General features: G+C 50.9%; 2 protein-coding genes across 4 annotated transcripts; one reads left to right on the top strand and one right to left on the bottom strand.

Moving 5' to 3' along the window:
* The first annotated feature begins 2,781 nt into the window (after positions 1–2,781).
* LPCAT4 (lysophosphatidylcholine acyltransferase 4) lies at positions 2,782–10,812 on the top strand. 2 transcript variants are annotated; one of them, XM_045059590.1, is made up of 14 exons: positions 2,782–3,016; positions 4,308–4,450; positions 4,786–5,006; positions 5,384–5,496; positions 5,613–5,673; positions 5,974–6,017; positions 6,208–6,242; positions 6,804–6,858; positions 7,017–7,099; positions 7,357–7,482; positions 8,044–8,176; positions 9,315–9,413; positions 9,741–9,897; positions 10,156–10,812. In XM_045059590.1, exons 1-14 carry the CDS (start codon positions 2,903–2,905, stop codon positions 10,308–10,310), a joined length of 1,539 nt encoding a protein of 512 aa, XP_044915525.1. In that variant the 5' UTR covers positions 2,782–2,902; the 3' UTR covers positions 10,311–10,812. The 2 variants fall into 2 exon arrangements, with proteins under 2 accessions (XP_044915525.1, XP_011281390.1); XM_011283088.4 differs by having other exon boundaries at positions 2,783–3,016; positions 5,959–6,017.
* Positions 10,813–11,364: 552 nt separating this feature from the next.
* On the bottom strand, positions 11,365–22,544 carry NUTM1 (NUT midline carcinoma family member 1). Of its 2 annotated transcripts, XM_019832716.3 has the most exons (8): positions 22,382–22,544; positions 21,063–21,157; positions 18,739–19,438; positions 16,667–16,795; positions 15,170–15,309; positions 14,368–14,657; positions 13,982–14,098; positions 11,365–13,631 (listed from the first exon to the last, which is right to left on the bottom strand). In XM_019832716.3, exons 2-8 carry the CDS (start codon positions 21,076–21,078, stop codon positions 11,619–11,621), a joined length of 3,405 nt encoding a protein of 1,134 aa, XP_019688275.2. In that variant the 5' UTR covers positions 21,079–21,157; positions 22,382–22,544; the 3' UTR covers positions 11,365–11,618. The 2 variants fall into 2 exon arrangements, with proteins under 2 accessions (XP_019688275.2, XP_003987401.2); XM_003987352.5 differs by lacking the exon at positions 22,382–22,544 and having other exon boundaries at positions 21,063–21,220.
* Positions 22,545–22,942: the final 398 nt, after the last annotated feature.

The following is a 22,942-nucleotide window of genomic DNA, read 5'->3' as shown; positions in this document are numbered from 1 at the left end:
TCATTCCTGTCTCACTGTCCACAGCCACATGCCCATTCCAAATCAGTCACTGACTGGGTGAAAAGGACTAGGAGAAATGGGGAGAAAAGACTAACATGTCCACTACAACCCTTAATCAAAGAGTTTACAAAAAAAGGACAGAAGTATGAAATGTCCACAAACACTGAGATTGCTCTGCAATCAGTGATAAGAAATCAGAGACAATGAAGTAATAACATGTCGGAGAGCAGCAAGGAGCAAGAACATTGCAAGAGACATACAAGGTGAACAAAACAAATGATGAAAGAAGAGATATCCACACCAGACCCATTGCCTAAGGCTTTTCCATCAATCCCATAGAATTAGAAATTAGTATCAGGGCTCCTGGGTGGCTCAGTTAGTTGAGTATGCGACTTTGGCTCAGGTCATGATCTCACAGTTCATGGGTTCAAGCCCTGCATCGGGCTGTGTGTTGACAACTCAGAGCCTGGAACCTGCTTCGGATTCTGTGTCTCCCTCTCTCTCTGCCCCTCCCCTGCTCATGCTCTGTCTCTCTCTCTCTCTCTCAGAAATAAACATTAAAAAAAAAAAAGAAATTTGTATCAAAACTTTGCGCATCACTGATTATATGTACAATTTAATGACATAGTAATTTGCATACAATTATTATTGCTATATAGGTCTGTGTCCCAAGCTTCATAACTCCTCCTGGTATGGTTACAGATAATTTATGATAAAATATTAAAGGCATAAAAAGTAAATTATGTGTAACTATACATGTAATGAATTGCCTGAATTGAAGAACAAGAAATTGCAAAAATATTTTAACTATTCTGGAAAACGCAAGATATATAGAAACCTGCTCTCCCTTAAATAGGAGGTAGAAGATATACCTGTATCTTATCATCGCGATGTGGAAATGTTGAGGTGCAGAGCCAACAGCCAAGAATAATTCTTATGGGCACCTGGGTGGCTTAGCCTGTTAAGCATCCAACTCTTGATTTTGGCTCAGGTCATGGTCTCACCATAAAGGGATGAAGCCCCATGTCAGGCTCTGACTCTGCACTGGCCAGGGAGCCTGCTTGAGATTCTCTCTCTCCTTCTCCCTCTGCCCCTCCCCCTCCTTCCCTCTCTCTCTCTCTCTCTCTCTCTCTCTCTCTAAAGAAAAAAAAAAAAGTAAGTTTTTAGACATCTTCATGCACGAAGGTGGCTTTATTAAAGCAGGGGACAGGACTGTGGACTGAAGAGCTGCACTGGGATTGTGAGGGGTTACTGATTATATACTTGGGAGTTAGGGGAGGTAAAGGTAAGGGGAACTTTCCAAAGGGATTTTCACCATGCTGAAGAAGGCTCAGAGCATCCTGGAAGCCTAGCTATTGTCAAGTGAAGGTTGTTTTCCGCTCTAGGAAAGCATTAATTTTAAGACAGTAGGGAGTCCCTGGAAGAATGTCTTACTCTCCTTGTCTCAAGTATTTGTCAATGGGGTGCAGGTTATAAGGAAATTTATCTGCATTTCTTTGCCTTTGTTTCCCCACATCAATCACATTGTACACCTTAAACATTGATATCAGTGTCATCTCGATAAATCTGAAAACGGTTTTTAAATTTTTGTAATAGGTAAAAGTGAGCTATTGAATCTTAAGAACGTTTAAGAAACAAATCTTGACTAGAATATCCCTTTGTTTGCCTGAGAATGGTGACGCTCTGAAGAATACAGGTAGAAATTAAGTGAGTAAATTATGGGGCAAGGAGGGAGAGAAGGGGATCTAGACAGTAGTCTTCTGGCTTTTGCCTGGTCCCCCTTCCAATGAAAGATTAATGGTGTTCAATGACCTGCCACTTGTCCCCATTGCCCTCAGGAAATGGTGACTGGCAGGAATGCAGAAGGGAGAAAACAAGCTGAACCCAAGGCTGCCTTCTTTCCACAAGCAGGGAGGTCCCCTTTCCCTTTTTATCGTATTACCACTCTGATTTTGTTACTCGCTGTGGATCTCAAAGTCCACCCCATTTTCTGATCTCACCATTGAGTTTTCTAGGATGATCTGGGGCTTGGGCGTTAAGGGCAGAGAGGCAGAAGGGGGGCAAACGAGAAAAAGAGACAAGGATGGAAAAAGAAAGCTGCTGCTGGGGTCGTCCGGCCTTCCCGGTTCCTACTGCCCCTCCCCAGCCGGGCCTTGCGGGCTCACGGGAAGCACACGGGCCAGCCTTTTAAGAGCTTGCGGGCGTCCGGCGGACACAAGGGGTCCACCCCGCAGAACAGGAGGCCCCGCTTAGCGCAGGCAGGACGCGGGTGCGGAGAGGTGTGAGGCACAACGCAGCCGCCAGAGGGCACGGGCGCCTCAAGTCCTCCCGCGATGGCGTCGCCACCACCAAGCAGGGAAGGTGGTCCGCCAGCGAGCCCGCGGGGAGAGCGGGGCCCCACCCGCCCCCGAGCTGCGGGCCTCGGCGCACCGCGCACAGTTCCTCCATTCCTAGCCGCCCGAGGGCCCCGATCCGCGCTCGGAGGGTGACCTCGACTCCCGGGCGGGGTCGGAGGACGCTGTCAGCTCCGCGCCCACCTCGCGATCCCAAGCCCTCTCCGAGCCGGAGGCCTGCGAGAAGGTGGCGGTGGCCCCGTGTTTCGAGAGGAACGCCCGGAGGCCAGGCCGGGGGTCAGGATACCCCAGCATCCGGCCGCCGCGGAACAATGGCCGGAGGGGCTGCTGCGGGCGCCGAGGAGCCCGGGCGCCGGGGAGCTGGAAGCCCCGCCCCTCCGCCGGCTCCCTGACAACGCGGGCCGGGCCGCGCCGCCTGCTCCCCGCCCCTCGGCGCCCGGCACCAGGCGGGGCCCCGGTGGGAGCGCTGCAGCCGCAGCTGCTGCTCTGCAGAGCGGGGCCCGGGGTCGGGGCCGGGGCGCCCTCGTTCCCACTTTTCTCCCGCCGCTATGAGCCAGGGAAGTCCGGGGGACTGGGCCCCCCTCGACCCTACCCCGGGACCCCCGACGCCCCCCAACCCCTTCGTGCATGAGTTACATCTCTCCCGCCTCCAGAGGGTTAAGGTAAAGTGTGAGCGGTGGGCGTCGGGAGGACTCGTGGAGGTAGGAAAAGGAGGTTGTTTAAAGCCCAGGAAAAGATGGGGATGGGGATCCAGAAAAGAGGTGGGTGAGAAGCTTGGGGGGCGGGAGTTCGGGGGAGCACACGTGGGGGCGGCAGTGGATGGGCGAGGAGTCCTTGGAGAGGGCGCGGGATGGGGCGATGGATAGCTCGAAGGTGTGGAAGAATGGACAGGGTGAGGACGGAGAACTGCAGAGGACCCGGGGGAAGGGGAGACGGAAGATACTGGGAATGCGGTTTACATCCTGCGGAGGCCGATGAACTAGGATGGAGGTGGAGGCTACGGAAAGCCGGCGGTGGGGGTGGGGGCGTACTGAGTGCTTCTCGGAGGCTCGGAATTAGAAGGAAGAGGTTTCTAGACCCAGAGCCTGCGCCCCTTTGGCCATCCAATACCCCCCCCTTTCCCACTCCCCCCACCCCTGCACTGCAGCACCTCCTGGTGGGGGGTAGGGCGGCTGAGAAAGGGGCAGGCTACAGGAAGTGGAGGGCCGCACCAGCCTAGGGGGAACTGAGGAAGGGTGTGGGAAGGGAGTGTCCAAGGTTTCTGCTGCCCTCACCGCCCCGAAGGCTGGCTCCTGGGGCTCGGTTTGTTTACCTGCGCTCTCCCTAGGGCAGCCCAAGGAGTCACCCTGGCTCCTGGCAACCCCTACCCTGCGGAGTAGGGCCAAGCTCTTGTTTCCCCCATCCTCCAGCCCTGGGGGAGTGCTGGTGAGTTGCACTAGTCTGGCCTGGGCCTAAAAAGTGGACCTCTGTGTGTTCCAACTCTACACCTCCCAGGGCCAAAGTAGAAAGAACTGTGCACCTGGCTTCTGTTGGACAGAGTAGCTATTTATGGAATGCGACGTGGGGGGGAGGGACTGTCTCCAGCCTACGCTACATCAAGCACTTCAAGCACTGTGCTGGGCCCTTCCATAGGGGTTATCATTAAATGCTCTTAACAGCCTTACCAAGTGCCAGTTGCATTTTATGACTTTTAGGTAGGGTGGGGACCAACCGAAAGATATAAAACATTTAGGTCTGATCCTATTAATGAGGCCCTTAATCCTATCTGTTACCCTTTTGCCCTTACTGGTATCTTCATCTCATCTTGGATTCCAATCCATCTTCTGTTCCCACACCACCTGTCTCCTGATCTGCAGGCGGTGACAGCTCTCTATTCCATCCTTGTGGGAGAAGGGAAGCAGTGGGGAGTGTGTCTCCCGGTCCTGAAGTGGCATTCTCTCCCACCCTTTGCAGTTCTGCCTCCTGGGGGCACTGCTGGCCCCCATCCGAGTGCTTCTAGCCTTTATCGTCCTCTTTCTCCTCTGGCCCTTTGCCTGGCTTCAAGTAGCTGGTCTCACCGAGGAGCAGCTTCAGGAACCAATTACAGGATGGCGGAAGTAAGTGGAGCATCAGCCCCCGGAGACCCTACTTCTCACTTCTCTTCCCTGTTACCCATTCTGCTCCCTCTTTGAGAAGAAAAGGAGGGAGGATTCTGAAGCTCTGCTACCCATCTTAGGTAGGCAAGATGAGTCAGCCAGGCTCACACCTGGTCCCCAGGACCGCAGCTCTAAGTGAGGCACCCTGATGTGTCCCAGAGGAGGCAGACTTCAGCCCTTGGCAGAGGATAGAGGACAAAAGAAGGGCAGCTGCTTTTCCGGGTGCCCAAGCCTGGGGGAGAGTGAGGGAAGGGACGGAATCACTGCCGCTGCTCATGGCCAGCCTTGCCCCACAGGACCGTGTGCCACAATGGGGTGCTGGGTCTCAGCCGCCTGCTCTTTTTCCTGCTGGGCTTCCTTCGAATTCGAGTTCGGGGCCAGCGGGCCTCTCGCCTTCAAGCCCCCGTCCTTGTTGCCGCTCCCCACTCTACTTTCTTCGACCCCATTGTCCTGCTGCCCTGTGACCTGCCCAAGGTTGTGTCCCGTGCTGAGAACCTTTCTGTGCCTGTCATTGGAGGTGAGAGAGTTTAATAAGAGGGGTAAAGGGGAGAGATGACCACTCTGAGCAAAAAAGGCAAGAATCAGAGATGCTGTGGAGAGAACTGGCCTCCAGGGGGAAGGGAGAAGTTAGAAGGGATACGGACTGATGCTGGCCAATGAGATTCAAATGGACACCTTTTGTGAACCAACCTCTTAGATGCTGAGGGCTGGTGCTTAGAGGGTTGGAGGGATCTCTGATCAGTTCCCTAAAGGACAATATGCAATAAAAGGAGTGTCCCTGTGGCAAAGAGACAACTGAGAAGCATCTCCATACTGTTGAGGGAGTGGAGGGTGCAGGTGTAAATGCCCCTGGGAAGGAACCAAATGATTCCTTGTATCCTGTCTGGATCCCAGCCCTTCTTCGCTTCAACCAAGCCATCTTAGTATCCCGGCATGACCCGGCTTCTCGGCGCAGAGTAGTGGAGGAGGTCCGAAGGCGGGCTACCTCAGGAGGCAAGTGGCCCCAGGTGGGTAAGGGTCTCAAGAGCTTCTGGCCTTTTATATACTCCCAAAGAGACTTCTCTCTCCTCTGGCCCCTTCAAGCTACCCCTCCTCATTCTGATCCCTTGTTTTTTTCCCCCAGGTACTATTCTTTCCTGAAGGCACCTGTTCCAACAAGAAGGCTTTGCTTAAATTCAAACCAGGTGAATAAATGATAGTGGGTGATAGGGTGGTAGGAAAAAAGTAGCCCCAGATTTAGAGAGTCTGGACCAACCCAAGAAGTGGAGTGGGATGGCAGGGAAGAGAGATGGGAGACTTCCTAGCTAACCCTGAAGAGTCTCCAGGAGTCAGAAAGAAACTTATCAATGAGATGGAGCAAGGCCAGGTGTTATTTCAGACCTGTCCCAGACCCCAACACTTCATGCCTTCTAGCTATCTGAATGAACTAACCTCTGCCTGGGGGGCTGGGGGGTGGAAATGGGATTCAGGAGCCTTCATCGCAGGGGTTCCTGTGCAACCTGTCCTCATCCGATACCCCAACAGTCTGGTGAGTCTGAGTCTAAGAATGGAGGGTGGGGTGCACAACTCCACCCTAAATGGGAATCAGTGAAAACTTCCGAGTGTCATGGTGGGATGTGCATGTGGGGCTGGGGCGGGGCCTCTGCCCAAAGAGAATGGGCCAGCTCCCAGGGAAGAAAAGGAATACCTTTCTCCTCTCACCTCTGCTTCTCCTGTAGGACACCACCAGCTGGGCATGGAGGGGCCCTGGAGTGTAAGTCTTGGTGTTGGTTCCTGGGGTGAGAGGGTGGGGAGCAGGGCCCATCAGAGAATTCCTGGCCCGCCTTCCAATCTCCAGACAAGGCCAATGGACCTTCTTCATTCTCAGATTGAGAGAACTCTAGAGAAGGGCGTGCCCATTTCCCTGTTTTGTTCTGATCTCCAGGTATAACCTGGAAGTGCTTTCAGCCATCCCACCTAGTCATTCCTGCTGTGATTACAATTACAGCTCCTTTTAACTTCCTGTCCTATGTTTCTAAGTGATCTTCTCCATCAGCCATCCCTTCCTGAAAAACAGCAGGTGTGCCTCACCTTTTGTGCAGTCACTCACACCTCTTCCAGCAGCTCTTCCTCAGGCATATGCCTGCTGGCGCTCTCTCTTTCCCTACCACCTTCTGGCCCTTTCCTCTGTCTCCCTGCTGCATATTCATCCAGCTGACTGTGTGGTTAGGAGTCTGTTTTTATATGAATAGGCAGAACTTTCCCACTCCCCTCCTCAGGGTGGGAAGACCCCTAGTTAGAGATTGGTGAGCATCTGAGGTCTCTCTTCTCTTAGACTTAAAGTCCTCTGGCTCACAGCCTCTCAGCCCTGCAGCATCGTGGACGTGGAGGTATGACATCCCCTACCCCCCCTACTACCACCATGGGTGGGATAGGGGAATGGGCATCGGCCGAAGGGGATGAGAGTGGGAGTGGTCACCCATAGCTTTGAGGTCCTGATGTGTGTGTGTGTGTGTGTGTGTGTGTGTGTGTGTGTGGTGTCTTTCAGTTCCTCCCTGTGTACCACCCCAGCCCAGAGGAGAGCAGGAACCCCACCCTCTATGCCAACAATGTCCAGAGGGTTATGGCACAGTGAGTTACCCACAAAATATTTCCTGGAGCAGATACACAGGGCATAGGAACCACAAGAGGGGTGGAAGGCTGAGGTTCCAAGGAAAAGATGGAGGAGTGGGCAGTGGGATGGACTCTGAACGGTTGATACTTGGGATGGGGGGCGGTTAAAGGGGCCTGGTCTCCTCTCCCTGTTCAGCAGCCCAGACTCGGTAGTGACCCCTCGGAAGAGTCTTCTTCCTTGCTCCCCCTCCATTCCATCACTCTTCATCCTCTAGGGCCCTGGGCATTCCAGCCACCGAGTGTGAGTTTGTAGGGAGCTTGCCTGTGATTGTGGTGGGCCGGCTGAAGGTAGCACTGGAGCCACAGCTCTGGGAACTGGGAAAAGTGCTTCGGAAGGCTGGGTAAGTGACCTTGAACATAAGAGTATGGTCAGTGTCACTTATAGATAGAGAAAAAAGAAGAGGGAGAAATGGGAAGAAGGAAAGTCTTTTTTTTTTTTTTTTTTTTTTTTTTAGTTTATGTATTTATTTTGAGAGAGAGTGAGAGAGAGAGAGAGAGAGAAAGAGAGAGAGAATCCCAAGCAGACTCCACACTCAGCCTGACTCGGGGCTCATTCCCACAACAATGAGATCATGACCTGAGCCAAAATCAAGAATCAGATGCTCAACCAAAAGAGCCACTCAGGCGCCCAAGGAAGGAAAATCTTTTAAAAAATAATAATAAATAAGAGGGAAGGTAGAAGAATTTTTTTTTAAGATAATGGAGTAAAAGAATTGGTAAAAAGTAAGGGAAAAATATTTAATAACCCCAGTGAGGAAAGGAGGAATGGCTCTCAACGGACTGTGAGTGAGAGTACATCTTAGAAAAACACCAGATATGTCTGTGGTGGGAGGGCTGCGGCCAAGGTCGTGTGTCCAGGAAGAAGATGAGTAAGCTGTCTGCCTTCAACAATTCTGTTGTAGGCTGTCCCCTGGCCATGTGGACGCTGGGGCAGAGCCAGGCCGGAGTCGAATGATCAGCCAGGAGGAGTTTGCCAGGCAGCTACAGCTCTCTGACCCCCAGACGGTGGCTGGAGCCTTTAGCTACTTTCAGCAGGTAAAGGAGCTGGGACACAGAGGCCAGAGCCCGGGCACTGCCCTCCAGGCTGATGAGCTCAGGACTTCAGGACACTATCCAGTTGGCCCCATGGGTGGCCAGTTTGGAATCTGCACTGTTGGATGGCCATCTCCTGAGGTCTGCTGGGGGATTCATTTTTTGTAGAGTATCCAGTGCATTGAGGAACAATGTTTTAATCATTGTGGAAAGGAGCAGTGGAGAACTAATCAGTCAGTGAGGTCCATAAGTTTTTTAAGCCACTTTAGGGATTGACCAAGATGGAGGACCAGATGACCTTGTGGGGCACCTGTGTGAGTTTCAGGGAAGAGTCATGAAGGTTGGATGGGAAAGTGACCTATGGAGGAGACAACATGGGACAGGTTAGACAGAGACAAGTGGGAGCCTCAGATCTCAGCGATACTTTTTAAAGACAGCCTGTGGCTGCTTAGGGGATTCCTGAACTATCTCAAGAATTTTGGTACTCTGTATATTTCCTGGGACTTAACTAGGTTTTCCTGTTGAATTATAATAATCCCAAAAGATTCTTAATGTTTGCAAACAACGACCACTGGCCCCAAAGAGCTCTTTTTGGTCTAAGATGCAAACCGTGGCTCTCAACACCCTCTAGAGAGGGACAGAGTGACCCAGGTGTGTTGATTGCTTAGATTGGGGCAGACTTTCCTTGAAAGGAGCTTCTCTGCTTAGTCTCTAGCATAGCTGAATAAATAGCATGGCTCCGCTGGGGCAGCATCCTCCTTGGGGTTTTTTATGCCGGTGGCCCCCTGTCAGTCTGTCAGACCAGTTCTCCAGCATTGGCTGAGTCAGAAGAGAACCAGTTATTCCAGCTTAGCATATGTCAGAAACTTGGTGGTAACTTCAGCATTCCTGAGGGATTCCCTCACGTTCATAGGAGATTCCCTAGAGGAGAGTTTTGTCACCAGGTGACTTGGGGGTGGCTTGAGCATGACCAAGAGAAATGCTGGGAATCCTGGTGAGTTTAGGGCTTCGGGTTTTGAGGGAAGCAGACAAGATCATCATCCCTGTTCCTGCTGAGAAGAGGGAGGAGCCAAAACCCAGGGCAAGAGGGAGGACACAGGGTTGGTCCTCATACTGCCCTGGTTTCTCTTTCACCATCTAGGATGCCAAGGGTTTGGTGGACTTTAGAGATGTGGCCTTGGCACTGGCAGCTCTGGATGGGGGCAGGAGCCTGGAGGAGCTGACTCGCCTGGCCTTTGAGGTATCAGGAAGGTGGAGGGACGTGTGGTGGCCATGCCTACCCCACCCAGAGGCCTGTATGCACTGCTGCTCCCAGTACCTTCTAGATAGTAGGTGCTGGCTATGCACCGCAGTGCCTCCCTGTCTCACCTACAGAGCCCCAGTGCCTCTGTGTCGCAGCCTTGCTGGGAACAGGGCAAGGGCAACAGCTGTGAAGTTTACAGTTCTGCAGAAAGGGCCAGGGTGAGGGTGGCAGGGGAGACGGGGGAGCCTGTCAGGCAGACCTGCAGGGCGGTGTGGGGCTATGGCCTGAGGACAGTGCTTGACTTGCTGTCCCTTTCTGTCCCAGCTCTTTGCCGAGGAGCAAGTAGAAGCACCCGACCGCCTGCTGTACAAAGACGGCTTCAGCACCATCCTGCACCTGCTGCTAGGGTCACCCCGCCCTGCTGCTGCGACTTTGCATGCTGAGCTGTGCCAGGGGGGTCCCCACCAGGGCCTCTCCCTCTGTGAGTCACTGCCTCCTCTGCCAGGACGGCTCGGGCCATCATCAGCACAGGCTGGGAGAGGGTGCTGGGGATCCTCGTACAAGAGGTGAGGCTGGGAAGGCAGAGAAGACATAAGCTGGGACTTGAGAAGTGAAGCAGAAAGGAGAGGGACAAGACATACCAATTCCCAAAACGAGCTGGCCTCCCTCTTCCTCTCCTTCCTGGAGGATGGTTTTACCTTTCCACCTTTGCCCTTCTCACTCTTTCTTACCCATTCAGGTCAGTTCCAGGACTTCTCCCTCCACGATCCGCTCCACGGGAAGCTCTTCAGCACCTATCTGCGCCCCTCCCAGAAACCACATGCCTCATCCCCAGGCACCCCCACTGCTCTGGCCAACGGGACTGTGCAAGCTCCCAAGCAGAAGGGCGACTGAGCGCCTCGACCTCCCCAGCTTGCCTCCGGCCTACCCTGTGCCTCAAGCCCATTTGCTCCTGCTTGATTTTTTTGTTATTGTTGTTTTTTTTTTTAATTTGATTTTCATTTTTTTTTGTTTGTTTGGGTTTTTTTTTTGTAAGAAACTATTTTATATATAAATATAAATATATATCTATATCTATTTAAAAAAAAAAAAGTAAGGCTGTTACACTGGTGATATCAGCTGGGAACGAAAGGGATTAATGGTTGTAGGCTGCCTGTTGGAAGATCCCAAAGGTTCCCAGGGTCAGTCCTCTTGGCCACTGCTGAATGAATCCTCACTTCCAGTTGGACTGGACGGAGCTTTTTCCTGCACAGAAATCCTGCAAATCTCACATCCTCCTCTCCTGTCAAACCTTACATATGCACATTTCAACAGGCTTCCTCATGAACCTCTTTTCAGCCTATTCCCTCTTGTTCTGTCCTCATTAGAAATTAAAAAATAGCTGACTACCATTTTACATTTAATAATCCTACTGAGAATGATGCCCCCTCCCGTGGTGGGAGCAGAGAGCTGTGTCAGTAGCAGCCAAGCCTCCTCCCTGCAGCTGAGACTAGCGTTAGGAGGGTGTTTTATGCCAGAGGATAAACAGTAAAGTCTCTTCCTTCCAGCCCCTTTTTGAGGCGGGAGAACAATAAGCAACCCCCACGCCCCTTAAAAAGATGGTGTGGAAAATTAATTCGATTCAGAAAATTAGATATCTAACCCAGAGACCTGACAGGTTTAAAAAAAAAAATCTTTCCATCTTACAGATTTTTAAAGGGAGATGGATAATGATGGCCTGTCCTGGGAAGAACTGCCAGCTTCAAGTCTAGGCTCTTCATGAGTGGGGGGATAAAGTGATCACTGGGACTTCTCACTCCTGGAGCTTGTCAGGGAGCCTAGATAAGGCTGGAGGCGGGAGTGGTATCTAGATCCGGTGAATCTGGAGCCACCTCCACCTCCTTTCTTCTTTTCAGCACCACACCCCATCTAGCAGGGAACACGCAAATACACAAGGACACACTGCAAGCATTTTCCAACAACCGGAAAATCTTTATTCTTTCTCCCCATACAACTCCTTTCAGAGGTACTTCACCTCCCACCAAGGAGACCACCTTCAACCTAACCAGTGTGGCCTCCCTTCCCACACTCACTACTTTTGCAGAACAACGAAATAACATGGGGTTGAGAACCAGTCTGTTGGTACGCAGCCAGGGTGAAATCTACTCTGGGGCCCCCACCTTCAAGGGATCAGCAGGTGGGATCGTTTGGTCCTGCTGTCCCCTAGTGGCTGCGCCGTCGTTTCTTCCTTCTGCCAGTAACAAAAGTATCACGCCGCCTTTTACGGGGCTGTGAGGCCCGAACCACCTCCAGAGCCAGGGGTTTCTCCCCAGAGACACCAAGATCAGTAGGTGTCTTGTAGGGCCTCTTGTCAGCAGGAGCTGAACTTCCCCTGAGTGTTCTCTTCCCAGACTTGGTCACAGGATATGGAGGCTGGCCAAGGCCCCTCACCTCAGCGGGGAGGGAGCTGGATGCTCTCTGGACCCCCTGTCTTCCCCTGGAGGGCAGTGGGCCTGAGGCAGAGTGAGGACTGAAGGGAGGCCCCCTGGGAGACAGGCTAAGTTTAGAAGCCAAGAGGTAGGCAAAGCTGGCAAGTTCCTCATCTTCCCCCTCCTCCTTCTGCTCTTCCTCCTCCTTTCCTTTGGCCCCATCTGTTGAGCTGCATGTTTCGCTGACAGGAGAAGCATCTCTCAGAACTAAGGCATCCCTGGCTCCCCATCTAGAGAACATGCTTTCAAGGCCCTGGTGAGGAGACATTGATTTGGGGGTCCCATGTGCATAAGAGTCTTGATTCCCTGGTAAGGGAGCAAGGTCTTGGGGCTTGGATACATCAGTATCCTCCCTGTGCTTTCCTTGGGGGTCATAAGAATTAACATTTGGCAGGCAGGTATCCTGACTGACCCCTAGATGGAGGCCACAGGCATCTCCAATATCTAGTATGTCGACCTGTTCTATGGTTTCCAACAGAGGAGAGAGGGAATTGCCACTGCTCCCCGCCTCTAGGCTGACCTCAGGGAAGGAGGAGATACCCTGGGTCCCCAGCATAAAGATATTGCCTTGACATGCAGGCTGAAGGGTTTCTTTGGGAGCCCCCAGTGTGGGGGTGCTGATACTACTCTCCAGCATTGGGGGGCAGCCTTTAGCCCACAACTCACTGGGATCCCCTGTAGCCTCAGGGCTCTGTTCTCTATTTCCTTTAGACCCCAAGGATGGGCTGTTGGCCCTCAGAGGTCTGGGCAGACTGCTGTAGTTTCTCTTGTGCACAGCTGCTGTGCCGTCTGTGCCTCCATGGGGAACTGCAGTGCTCCCCCCTTCCCCAGGTGCTGTGGTTTCTCCAGGACCCAGAGAAATGTTGCCTCTGGAGCCCAGTGCCTGGCAGTCACCCTGATGCTCAGTGACACATTCCCTGGAAGTGGAGTTCACATGGAAGTTCTCTATAACCTCCTCAATCTCTAAGGGCAGCTCCAAGCCCACAGCATCCAGCTCACTGCTCAGCCAAAGTCCTGGACTGAGAGAGGCTCTGTCCCCATCCCCGTCCCCAGCTTCTTTAGGGGAAGGGCTCTGATCATAACTCTGAACTACACGAGGACCTTTGTCGTCTCCCCACTCTGTCATCTCCTGGGACTCTGCTAACAGCTCTTCCCCTTGAGGAAGCGCTCCGAGACCCCCTAGCTGCTGTCCCGTCTGCAACCCCACAACCCGCTTTTCTAACCCCTGTCCTTGCAGAAGGGCCAGCCCTGCAAATCCAACATCCAAACTGGGAACCATCTCCAGCAGGGGGCCTTCCTGCCAACAAAGGGGCGGAGTCTCTGAAGTGCTGTCCGCCACCAGGGAGTGCCCAGGAGACCTAGCACCTCCCAGGTGGTCATCCTGATGTGGGCATATTTGATCTGTCACCTTCCCAGACCCTCTTCTCTCCATATTTACGGACCCTCGAAATCCCTGCGCAGCTGTAAGTTCTGGCTGCAGGTCCCAGCTGCTGGGAGATGGCAGAGCATTCCCATCTCTGCACATCCCCCGCCGGCCATCCGGAGCCCGTTTTCCTGGGAAAACAGCCTTTCCAAGGCGAACGGTGCTGTCCCCCGCCACCCGAGGCCCAGCTGAGGGCCGAAGCCGCCCACCTCCATCTTCATCCTCATCAGAAACGGAAGGACTGGAGTCCGATTGAGCTCCGCTACAACTCGGAGATGCCTCTGCAGCCTCCTCTTCCAAGGCCAGGAGTCGCTTCTGGACCAGCTGGAAGCAGAATGGACAAACATTGTTCTGTAAATGGTTGTGAGAAGGAGTAGCTGAGGGGGTGGTGAAGAGATGGTACTTAGGGCAGGGAATGGAAACAGGTGGCATAAGTCACAGTATCAAAAACAGATACCATCGCTCTTTTCTCCCTTCTCGGGCCTTCCTTCCATGCTTTGACCCCTTATGCTCGCTCCCCTTCTCCTGTGTTTCCACAATCCCTTGCCAACTTGTTCTGCACCCAAACCTCAATCCTGAAGCTGTCTCCAGAAGCCATACCATCCAAGACCGTGTAGAGTTCGATAAAATTATACAAGCTTTTTATTCTGTTATTCCCTACCTCCCAGGTTTACCTGGGCGAGACTGAGCCCCTCTTCTTGCTCTAGTTCCTCAGTTAAGGCCAATGGATCCCTCTGCTGCTCTGGGGACAGCAAATCTGCCAGAAATTGAGGATGAATGACGGCCTCCACCTGGAGAACAGAAGGAAAAATGATCTGAGTCCTTGACAGAAAGTAACCTGTGAACCAAGAAGCTCTGGAGAAGAAGCCATGTCTCCACCCCTCCTCCCCTGGGGTTGTTATTAACTGCGACGACCACCAGCTATGCACGTTCACAACCTAGGAAGACAGTAGGAAGACAGCCTAGCTCCTAACTGCCTCGGGCAAAACCCTAGGTCTTTGGTGCCCTGGTGTTTCCACCCCAGGATCTATTAGAAACCAGATACCCAGGTCTGACCCACCTTGGAGACAAAGACCTCCTGAGAACAAAGCTCCTCGATGTAGCCTAGGAGGCCTGGATCTGGATACATCCCTTCCTCCTCCTGCTGCTGCTCTTCTTCCTCTTCTTGTTTTCCATCTGACCCCCCGCTGGCCAAGTGACTCCCCACGAGCCCTTCCATGATGTCAGCATACTCTTTCACAGCTTCTGGTGGGATTTCCTTGGGTACCTCAGGAAGCGGAGGCCTCTGGGATTTGCGCTGCCGCCGACGGGGGGCCCGGGCCTTGGAAGCCACCTTTTTGGGAATGTACGCTAAGGGAAGAGACAGAAAGGAGGAACACAAGGTGGCACAGAGACTGTGGCTTCTGCCTCCCGACCTTGTGTTTGTAAAGGGCAGCAACCTGGGTACACTGAAATGGTTACAGGCTAGATGAGGCCTGAAACGGTACCAGCCCATAGGAGAAGACTGTGGAGCTAGAAGGTTTAAGAGGATCACCGTATGAGGCATCTGGAAACCTCTGAAATTCCAAGAAGACCTCTGATCCAGCCCCCATTTCTTAGGCAGATGAAGTATTATGTGCCTCATTTATGGACAGTCTCAATTAGAGACTAGTTGGTCTCCTTGGCCAAGATCAAAGTTTGGGACCAAGGGAAACGGAAAACCCAGCCTCCTATGTATGTCCTGTTTGGAACATCAATTGCACTCCCTGGAGGGAAAGTACCAGAAGCAAGGGCAGTGCCTTCCCTAGTCCATGACTGGCTCTGTGTACGCCTCCCTTTGAGCCTTTGGCCCAAGGCTCCTATTTGGAATTGGGTAGCCTTACCTGGCTGCTGGCTAGCCTCAGGGGCCAAGAGCCCTGGAGGATCAAGTTTCAGAGAGGCTGCCGGAGGCAGGCCCTGGGACCCGTTCATCAGCTGTGTGTTCTGAATCTGCATCTCCTCCTCAGCCTCAAACTCCATGAACCTGCAGAGGGCAAGGAAGGCCTGGAAAGTTCTCAGAAGGTCAGACACTGGGAGGGGGGTTGCTCACAGATGGCCAGATAACAATTCTGGAGAAACATCACAAGGTCTCCACAAAGTCCCTTATGTGCAATCATCACTTAGGAAGCTTGTTAAGAAAATGAATGGTCTAGGGGCGCCTAGGTGGCTCGGTCGGTTAAGCGTCCAACTTCAGCTCAGGTCATGATCTCACGGTCCGTGAGTTCAAGCCCCACATCGGGCTCTGTGCAGAGCCTAGAGCCTGTTTCGGATTCTGTGTCTCCGTCTCTCTCTGCCCCATCCCTGTTCATGCTCTCTCTCTGTCTCAAAAATAAATAAACGTTAAAAAAAATTAAGTAAAAAATACATACATACATACATACATACATACATACATAAATAAATAAATAAAAAGAAAATGAATGGTCTAGAACTTGTAAAGCTTCTCCAGGACAGAACCATGGCTTTCACTTCTATTTCATTCCCTATCTCGCCCAGCATCATGGAGGGTATACAGCAGCAATTAATTCAGGCTTGTTGAAGCCAGTCAGGCCTCTGCCAAAGCCTAGCAGGACCCCACCAGCCAGCCCATAGGGCCTGGGGTTGCAATTTAAGGCAGTTCCTACCAGGAGGCAGTACTGAGATCTGAGTCCTCAGCCTTGCACTGGGATCCTACAAGAGTAATTCTGGGAGATACAGGTCCAGAAAATTTGGGGGTTGGAAATGGAAGCTAAGCTTTGGAGGAAAGAGTTCATCTTCCTTAAGAGTTACTTCTTTAACCAAGGAGATTATCATGGAAAAATGGGGAATATGAGCCAGGAGACAACTCTGGGCACCCAGGACCCTCCTCTGACCATCTATGCAAGCACCAGGCCCTCCCTGGGATAACAGGGTAAATGATTTCTGTGATAAGTCCTTCACAGATATATACTCTTTCCAGAGGAGGCATGGTCTCAAAGTCTACATCAATAGCCACTTGCTGCTACCTGGTCAGTGAGATAGGAAAGAACCCGCCTAGTAGGGCTTACCTCCCCATTGCTAGGTCCCTTTAGCAAGGAATTTTTACACCCATTGGGTTCCAACCCCATTCTAAGAACTTCAGTATCAAGGACCTATATAATTCAGAATCTGGAGGAGGGAGAGCTTCCAAGGGACAGGAAAACACAAGAGTCAAGGTGGTGGAAGCAGTGAGAATCCAGGAGACCCCATTCTAGTCCACACTCTTCCTAGCACCCCTTTGAATAATAATTCCCCCCACACCCAGACTCACGATGTTCAGACCTGACCCCATCCCTCAGCTGAAAACAGTGCCCCTCAGGAGAATGAGGGGTGGTCAGACTCACTTTTCTGCCATCTCATAGAAGATCATCCGGTCAAAGTTGCTGGTATGCTCCCACTCCTGCACAGCCCTTGGCAGTCCCTCCTCCAGGGTCATCGTGGGCTTCAGCCGAGCCAGAGAGCGAAGCACAGGGCTAAAACCCCCACTGGGTCAGTCATGGTCTACAGTGCATGCCCCACTCATCCACATGTCCTGACAGACACCTCAACACATACCCCCGTGTCCCCCCAGCAGATCTAACTTGCCCCCCAATCCTTGTCACATCCCAACTTCCGGTTAGACTTCCAGACCCCCAACTTTCCATCCATCCTCTACCACACTGGACTTCCCACTGAAATGTTCAAATCGCATGCAAAATCAGATGATTGGCTCTGCTCCCCACCTTTTGAAATCAGCCACCTTTAATTCTCACAGTGCTGTCCTCAACATTAGGAAGAAAGCACTCATGTTATTAAATTAATGGATTTGTTATAAAGTAGGCAGGCTTACCCCTGCCCGAAGGCTCTTGCTTTTGGAGAAAGGCACTACCTAACCCAAATGAATCTCTAATTAAAGGTTGTGTAGTGTTTTTATTTGTTGGTTTTTAAGTGCTTTTTGCCTCCAGGACACCCTTCACAGTCAGTCAAATATCAATACTCTTTAAGCTCTTTATGATTCATTTTTGCCTTTCTGACTTGCCAGAGTGCTCAAGCACTGTGCCTAGAATCACCTGGTGAAGCTTGTTATAATTATGGATTCCAGCGCCCCAGGATCTCTTGACTAAGTATTTTACTAGCTTCCTGGGTGACTGTTGCAGAGGGTCTGAACTGCATTGTGGAGGAGACCCTGCCCAGAGCCCCTGAGCATGGAGAGCAGGAAGAGGCCAGGAGTTAGAAATCCAGCCTGCCAGGCTCCAAGAGAACTCAGAGCCGTCTGGAGAAAGCAGGGAGCTGGTAAGCTGATCTACACCAAGGACTTGGGGGAAGGCTCTTGATTTATTCACTCCAGAGTCAGGGTGGAAAGGGAGATTCCCTTAGGTGTTCAGTGACGGCGAGAACAATGTACCTGTATTTTAAGTCCAGTAAAATGTGGTATGTGTTACATAGTGGTTTACACAAGATGTTGAGAGTGCAGTGCAGTTAGGAGCAGCTGTGGGTCTGGGTGGGAAGAAGAGAAAATTCCCCAGATGGCTGGCTAATGACTCTGCTGGATAAACACAACAGACAGCCTATGACACCTGGGGTCCTTGGCTAAGCGTCCCCTCACATAAACATTCTGGCCTTTTGTGAATTCTTTTCTTCTACTAGACTGCCTTTTTTTTTATAACGATAGTAATGACAACAGCAGCTACCACTTAATGAAGCATTCTCTGTGCCTGGCACACTGCTAGGTACTTCACAGATATGAATTCATCTTCTCAGCAACCTTTTGAAGTAGGTATAATCATCCCCTTTCTAGGTGAGAAAACTGAGGGCAAAGATAGCAAATGTTGGGCCCAGGATCACCAATCTAGCAAGCGGTGGAGCCTAGGCCACTGGTCACTAGGCAAGCTCTACCAACTCCCTAGTTCAACTTGAACTGTAGCTAAAATAGGGACTAGTGGGGGTGGGGGTGGCACACACAAGGTCCTTCGCCAGGCCCCACATCATCCTCCACTCCTCCGGGAAGGCTCAGGGCCCAGCACTCATCCTGCTGGTTTGGACGGCCCAACTCGATGTCGGGCGGTAATAAAACAGAATGGAGGCCCCTGTACTTAGTGTCAGAGACCTCAGCTCCACCCATGGCTCCTCGCTCTATGACAGGGAACCTCTGAGCTCCGGTCTTCTCATCTATAAATGAGGACCACATAAAAATGCCTGCCTCAACCCACAGGTTGTGAGGATCACTTCAGAGAAGACACCTGAAAGCTTGTTATACTCTGGAAAGCGCATAAAGAGGTGTATCATCATCCTCGTTTTGCTTTTTCATTCTCACAGCATCTCTAGCACCCTCATGACCTGCCCTCAAGCATTCCCGAATAGCCTAACCTCTCGCCCATCCCAAAGTCCTCCCTGTTGAAAATCGCTAGGATAATCCATGTCAGATCTCCCCACTTACATGAGAAAGCAGGAAAGGGCTTCTGCATCAGGACTTTGAGATAAATGCCTCCGAGCCAAGACTTTGTAGCGCTGCCAGCGTCGGAAGTTCTCATACACACCCTTGGAGGTACAGGAGAGGTCACCCAGTGAAGGCTTGGATTGGGTGGACAAAGGACCTCCTTCTCCAGTTGCCCCGTGTGGCCCTGGCCAAGCCTTTTCCGGGGACACAATGGGGGCCAGTTGGGCAGCTGGTGGTGGAGCCCGAGCAGGAAGGCCCGGGAGACCCTCCTGGCTGACCCCAATGGCCTTAGTGGGCAGAAGAGTCTTCATGTTAGTGGCTGTCATGAATCGCGGGGGAGGACCCTCAGGGGCACCGCAGGGACTGCCTGAGGCAATCCAGTTGAGGGCTGGCTGAGTAAGGATAAAGTTCTGAGTCTGAGAGGGCTCAGCCGGCCCCACTTCTGTCTTGACTTTGACAATGACTCCAGCCCCAGTGGGGCCAGGGCCCCCGTCCCCTGTCACCAACAACGGGCTGGGGAGAGCAGAGAGCAGCAGAGGGTTGTCTGGAGAGAATGCTGAAGGCATGGGAGGCTGTGGAGGCGGCTCCCAGGGTGGCTGGTCTGGTGGGCCAGAAGCAGGTGGGGGAAAGGGAAGTGCAGTGAAAGGAGACAGGGTGGTACCAGGTTTCAAGGTTATATCCGGTCCTGGCAATGGAGATGCTGTTGAGACAAAGAGAGGGAATGGAGTAGGAGAAGGGAGGTCAGAAGTAGGTCATCAGAGCTCCATTTAGTCCCTGAACCATCAGAGGACTGATTCTCAACAGGTGAGAGAGGGGCTATGGTGGGGAACTCGCATAGTCTGCAAATGTCCCCCAAGTGATTTTGATTTGAGAATTCTCGCACCATAAGAGGTGCAATGACCCTTGGGCCCATAACTCATATTCCATAACGTGCCACCCAGCATACATCTCTTATTCTCACCCACTCCAAACACATTCAAACCACCTGAGCCCTGCTCCCAGCTACTCTGTGGTCCCTGCCACCACTCACAGAAGCACTGTTTCCAGGAGAGGGTGTGTGGATTAGATGTCTCGTTTCCAGAAATCTTGTTATGTAACAGCTAGGAATGACTAGAGATAAGGGCCAGGAAATGGGTGAGGGGAGGGCTGTGCAAGAATAGAGGTTCCCAGAGTAGCTGCTGCACATGCTAAAATTTGGTGATGTAGACTATCCGTGGTCCTGCTTGGAACTCTTAATAGCAGACATTTAGGGTCCGCTAGGAACAAGGCACAGACGGTGAAGTCGGAAACACAGTACCTGCTGATGAGAAGCTATGTGGAGTCTAGTCAAAGGGACCAAGGAAAATACATAAAATATGTACTTAATTAATCAGGACATGTGTTTCTTAGGATTTTTTGTTATAATAATAGATCATTTTCCTGATTTCACACGACTCTCCTCCCCCTCTAATAAATAGTTTCCAGTGGCAAATTAACGGCACTCAGCTTCCGCTTCCTGACCATGAAGGAGACATGGAATATGAGCAAACCCCTCATCTCAACCACACAGCAGAAGGCCAGGAGTCTTCCACCAAGTGTGGACAGTGAAATGTGTCTGAAGGCCTGAGTTCCACAAAACGTAGAAAAACTGAGAGCAACTCAGGGAAGCCCCAGCTCTCATTCTGGTTGGAGTTACCCACCTCCCCTGGCCCTGGGAAAAAAGGAAAACTGCTTCCCTGAACTGGAAGAGAGGCCACCTCTCGGGTAAAAAGGAGTCATAAGACTCTGAGCAGAGGCACTTATATAGTACCTTCCAGTCTGGCTTTGGGAAGAACATTTCTTTACAGACGAGGCAACAGGTAACCCAGCAGAACAGTTTTCCAGCTAAGGTCTCCCTCCATTCACCTCACTCAATAAGATGGGGAGTGGCTCCAGCCCGGTTCTCTCAGGGCAAAATTCTAGAGCAGGCTCCAATCGCATGAAGAAGACACAGGAATTTGGACCTTCCCCTTGAGCCCTCTCTGAGCTATTCGCACCACACATAACCCGGCCACACAAACACATGTTGAAGGCGGTCCCTGTTCTAGAGAAATGAGTTGCTAACTTTCCTCTGAGGGGCTCTGATTTATTTACCTCCCAGGAAGCTCTCTTCATCCCCTAAGCCTGGTGTTAATAGCACAATCTCCTTCCCCAGCCTCCCCAAGACGGATGACTTTGCTGGGGTCTAGTGCTCTCACATCCCTCTAGGTGAACCCCAAAAGCTGGTCCCCAGATAAAACGTCAAATTTGAATCCCCAAGGATGTGGGCAGGTAGCCAGGACCTTCCCCACCACTTTCAGACTTACCTCCATCTGAAGCCATCCTCTCAGGTTCAGGCTCCAACTGTGGTTCTGTGGAAGCCTCCAGAATGGCCAGTCAGGTCCAGGACCCAGAGAGCAACCTGGCCCCAGCAGATACACAGGGATCCAAGGAAGGGAAGACAAAGATCAGATCAAAACAGAACTAGAATCTAGGACTCGAGGCATTCTGCAGTGGGGGAGGGGAGAGGAGCTGGGGTAGAGGTACAGAGAGATTCCAAAGGGCTCTAGTAAGTAGGCGGTAACCAGGAATTCCCTCCAAACCAAAGTACCACAACACAATTTTTGAGTTTCTTTTTAGGGCAATTTGTAAATTCTTTCTGATTCCCAATATTACAAGTTTTACACCTCGGTTACCTGTACATTTCTTCACCAATATATATAGTTTTGTGCCCTTCAATCCCATCCAGTTCTGTAACTGACTTCCTATTAATAGCAGGTTGTGGCATACGCTTGACTTAATTCAATGTTGGCTATATTTTTTAAACCAAATTCAGAGCATTATAGTCTGTGTACTTAAGGATCAAAGAAACAGAATGTTTGAAATCAGGGTGTCTCAGAAAATCCGGGTTTGATGGGCTATATGCATATCATTTCCTTAAAAAGCTGTCCTGCAATTCCCAAACAGTCCAGTACCATCAGGTCTGCAGTCCACAGAAGGTTCAGCCTTACCCGTGGCTGAAAAGCACCACCCTATCAGAAACTGCTATTCAGCCTAAAATTCCAAAAGCAAAAAGTCCCCCTTTTTGTAATTTTGTTTAAATTTTTGTTAAATAATTTTAATTTTAGAAATGGGTAATACATCCGCATGTTTCAAAAGTCAAATTATGCCAAATGTAATATACAGCAAGTCTCCTTCTCCCCCCTTTCCTCTGGAACTGAGTTCTTTCTCTTTCTCTGTTTCTTCTCTTTCTCTTTCTTTCTTTTTCTTTCTTTCTTTCTTTCTTTTTCTTTCTTTCTTTCTTTCTTTCTTTCTTTCGTTTTTAGAAGCAAGTTCTTTATCTCAGAGGAAACCAATAGTATGCTTCTTGTGAAATTTTGCATTTTATGCAACTACAATTAAATACAAACTATATTCTTAAAAAAAAGAAGAAAGCCTTCAGGTTTTTCTCGATTATAAAATTAACCTATGTTCCAATGTCTTTGCCATTATAAATAATACTGCAATGATCATCTTTGTAATGATATCTGGGTTCCACTATCATTTTTTAAAAACCAGGTTCCTATGAAGACAATTTCTATGTTCTTTTAAAAATTCGAAATAACCCTATGAGGTGCATCTTATTATGCTATTATTAGCTACTCACCACTATTAGAAAGAGCGTTGAATTTGTGGTAGAGACCTGAGTTTAAATCTTGGTTTGACCACTAAAATCTACTTCACCAGTTTCATAAAATAACTTCACGCTCTCTTCGCTGTACATAATATCGAATACCCATCATGCACTCTTTACCGCCAATACTTTGAAATAGGGCGGAAGAACCGGATGTAAAAGAGGGGAGAGAAGAAAACTTTCTTCTTCTACCATAAGGTAAAGGGGCTCTGAATCCTGGAGCCTTTGTTTCTCCAGGCACTAGAAACCCACTGCCTGTGAAATGGGTGTACATCTCGATATAAAGACAGGATTCTATTAATCAGTGTTCAAGCCATATCCATTCCTACCCCCCTCTAATTCCTAGCAGTGTCTTGCACACAGTGGGCACACTCCACCTATCTCAGAACTCCTGCAAAGTTGCAACTGGAAGCCAACTCCTGCAAGGTTGCAACTGGGTTGCAACTGGGCCAGATCCTGCAATAGTTCGCCCCCTTCTGGCCAGCTGGAGAAAGACCTAAATGGACTACATTTCCCGGCATGCCTTGAGAGAGA

This window comes from Felis catus, chromosome B3 (genome assembly GCF_018350175.1).
Source record: "Felis catus isolate Fca126 chromosome B3, F.catus_Fca126_mat1.0, whole genome shotgun sequence".
Taxonomy (NCBI): Eukaryota; Metazoa; Chordata; class Mammalia; order Carnivora; family Felidae; genus Felis; species Felis catus.
This window is presented reverse-complemented; position numbering and strand designations above follow the sequence as displayed.

Excerpts from the sequence above, each read along its gene's own strand:
- NUTM1 (XM_019832716.3), bottom strand. Across the intron at positions 15,310-16,666 it reads TTCTATGAGATGGCAGAAAA|GTTCATGGAGTTTGAGGCTG; the intron begins GTGAGTCTGACC and ends TGCCCTCTGCAG. Across the intron at positions 14,099-14,367 it reads AGGAGGTCTTTGTCTCCAAG|GTGGAGGCCGTCATTCATCC; the intron begins GTGGGTCAGACC and ends TCTGTTCTCCAG.
- LPCAT4 (XM_011283088.4), top strand. The coding sequence starts at position 2,903 with ATGAGCCAGGGAAGTCCGGGGGACTGGGCCCCCCTCGACCCTACCCCG. Across the intron at positions 3,017-4,307 it reads CCCGCCTCCAGAGGGTTAAG|TTCTGCCTCCTGGGGGCACT; the intron begins GTAAAGTGTGAG and ends CACCCTTTGCAG. Across the intron at positions 4,451-4,785 it reads CCAATTACAGGATGGCGGAA|GACCGTGTGCCACAATGGGG; the intron begins GTAAGTGGAGCA and ends CTTGCCCCACAG.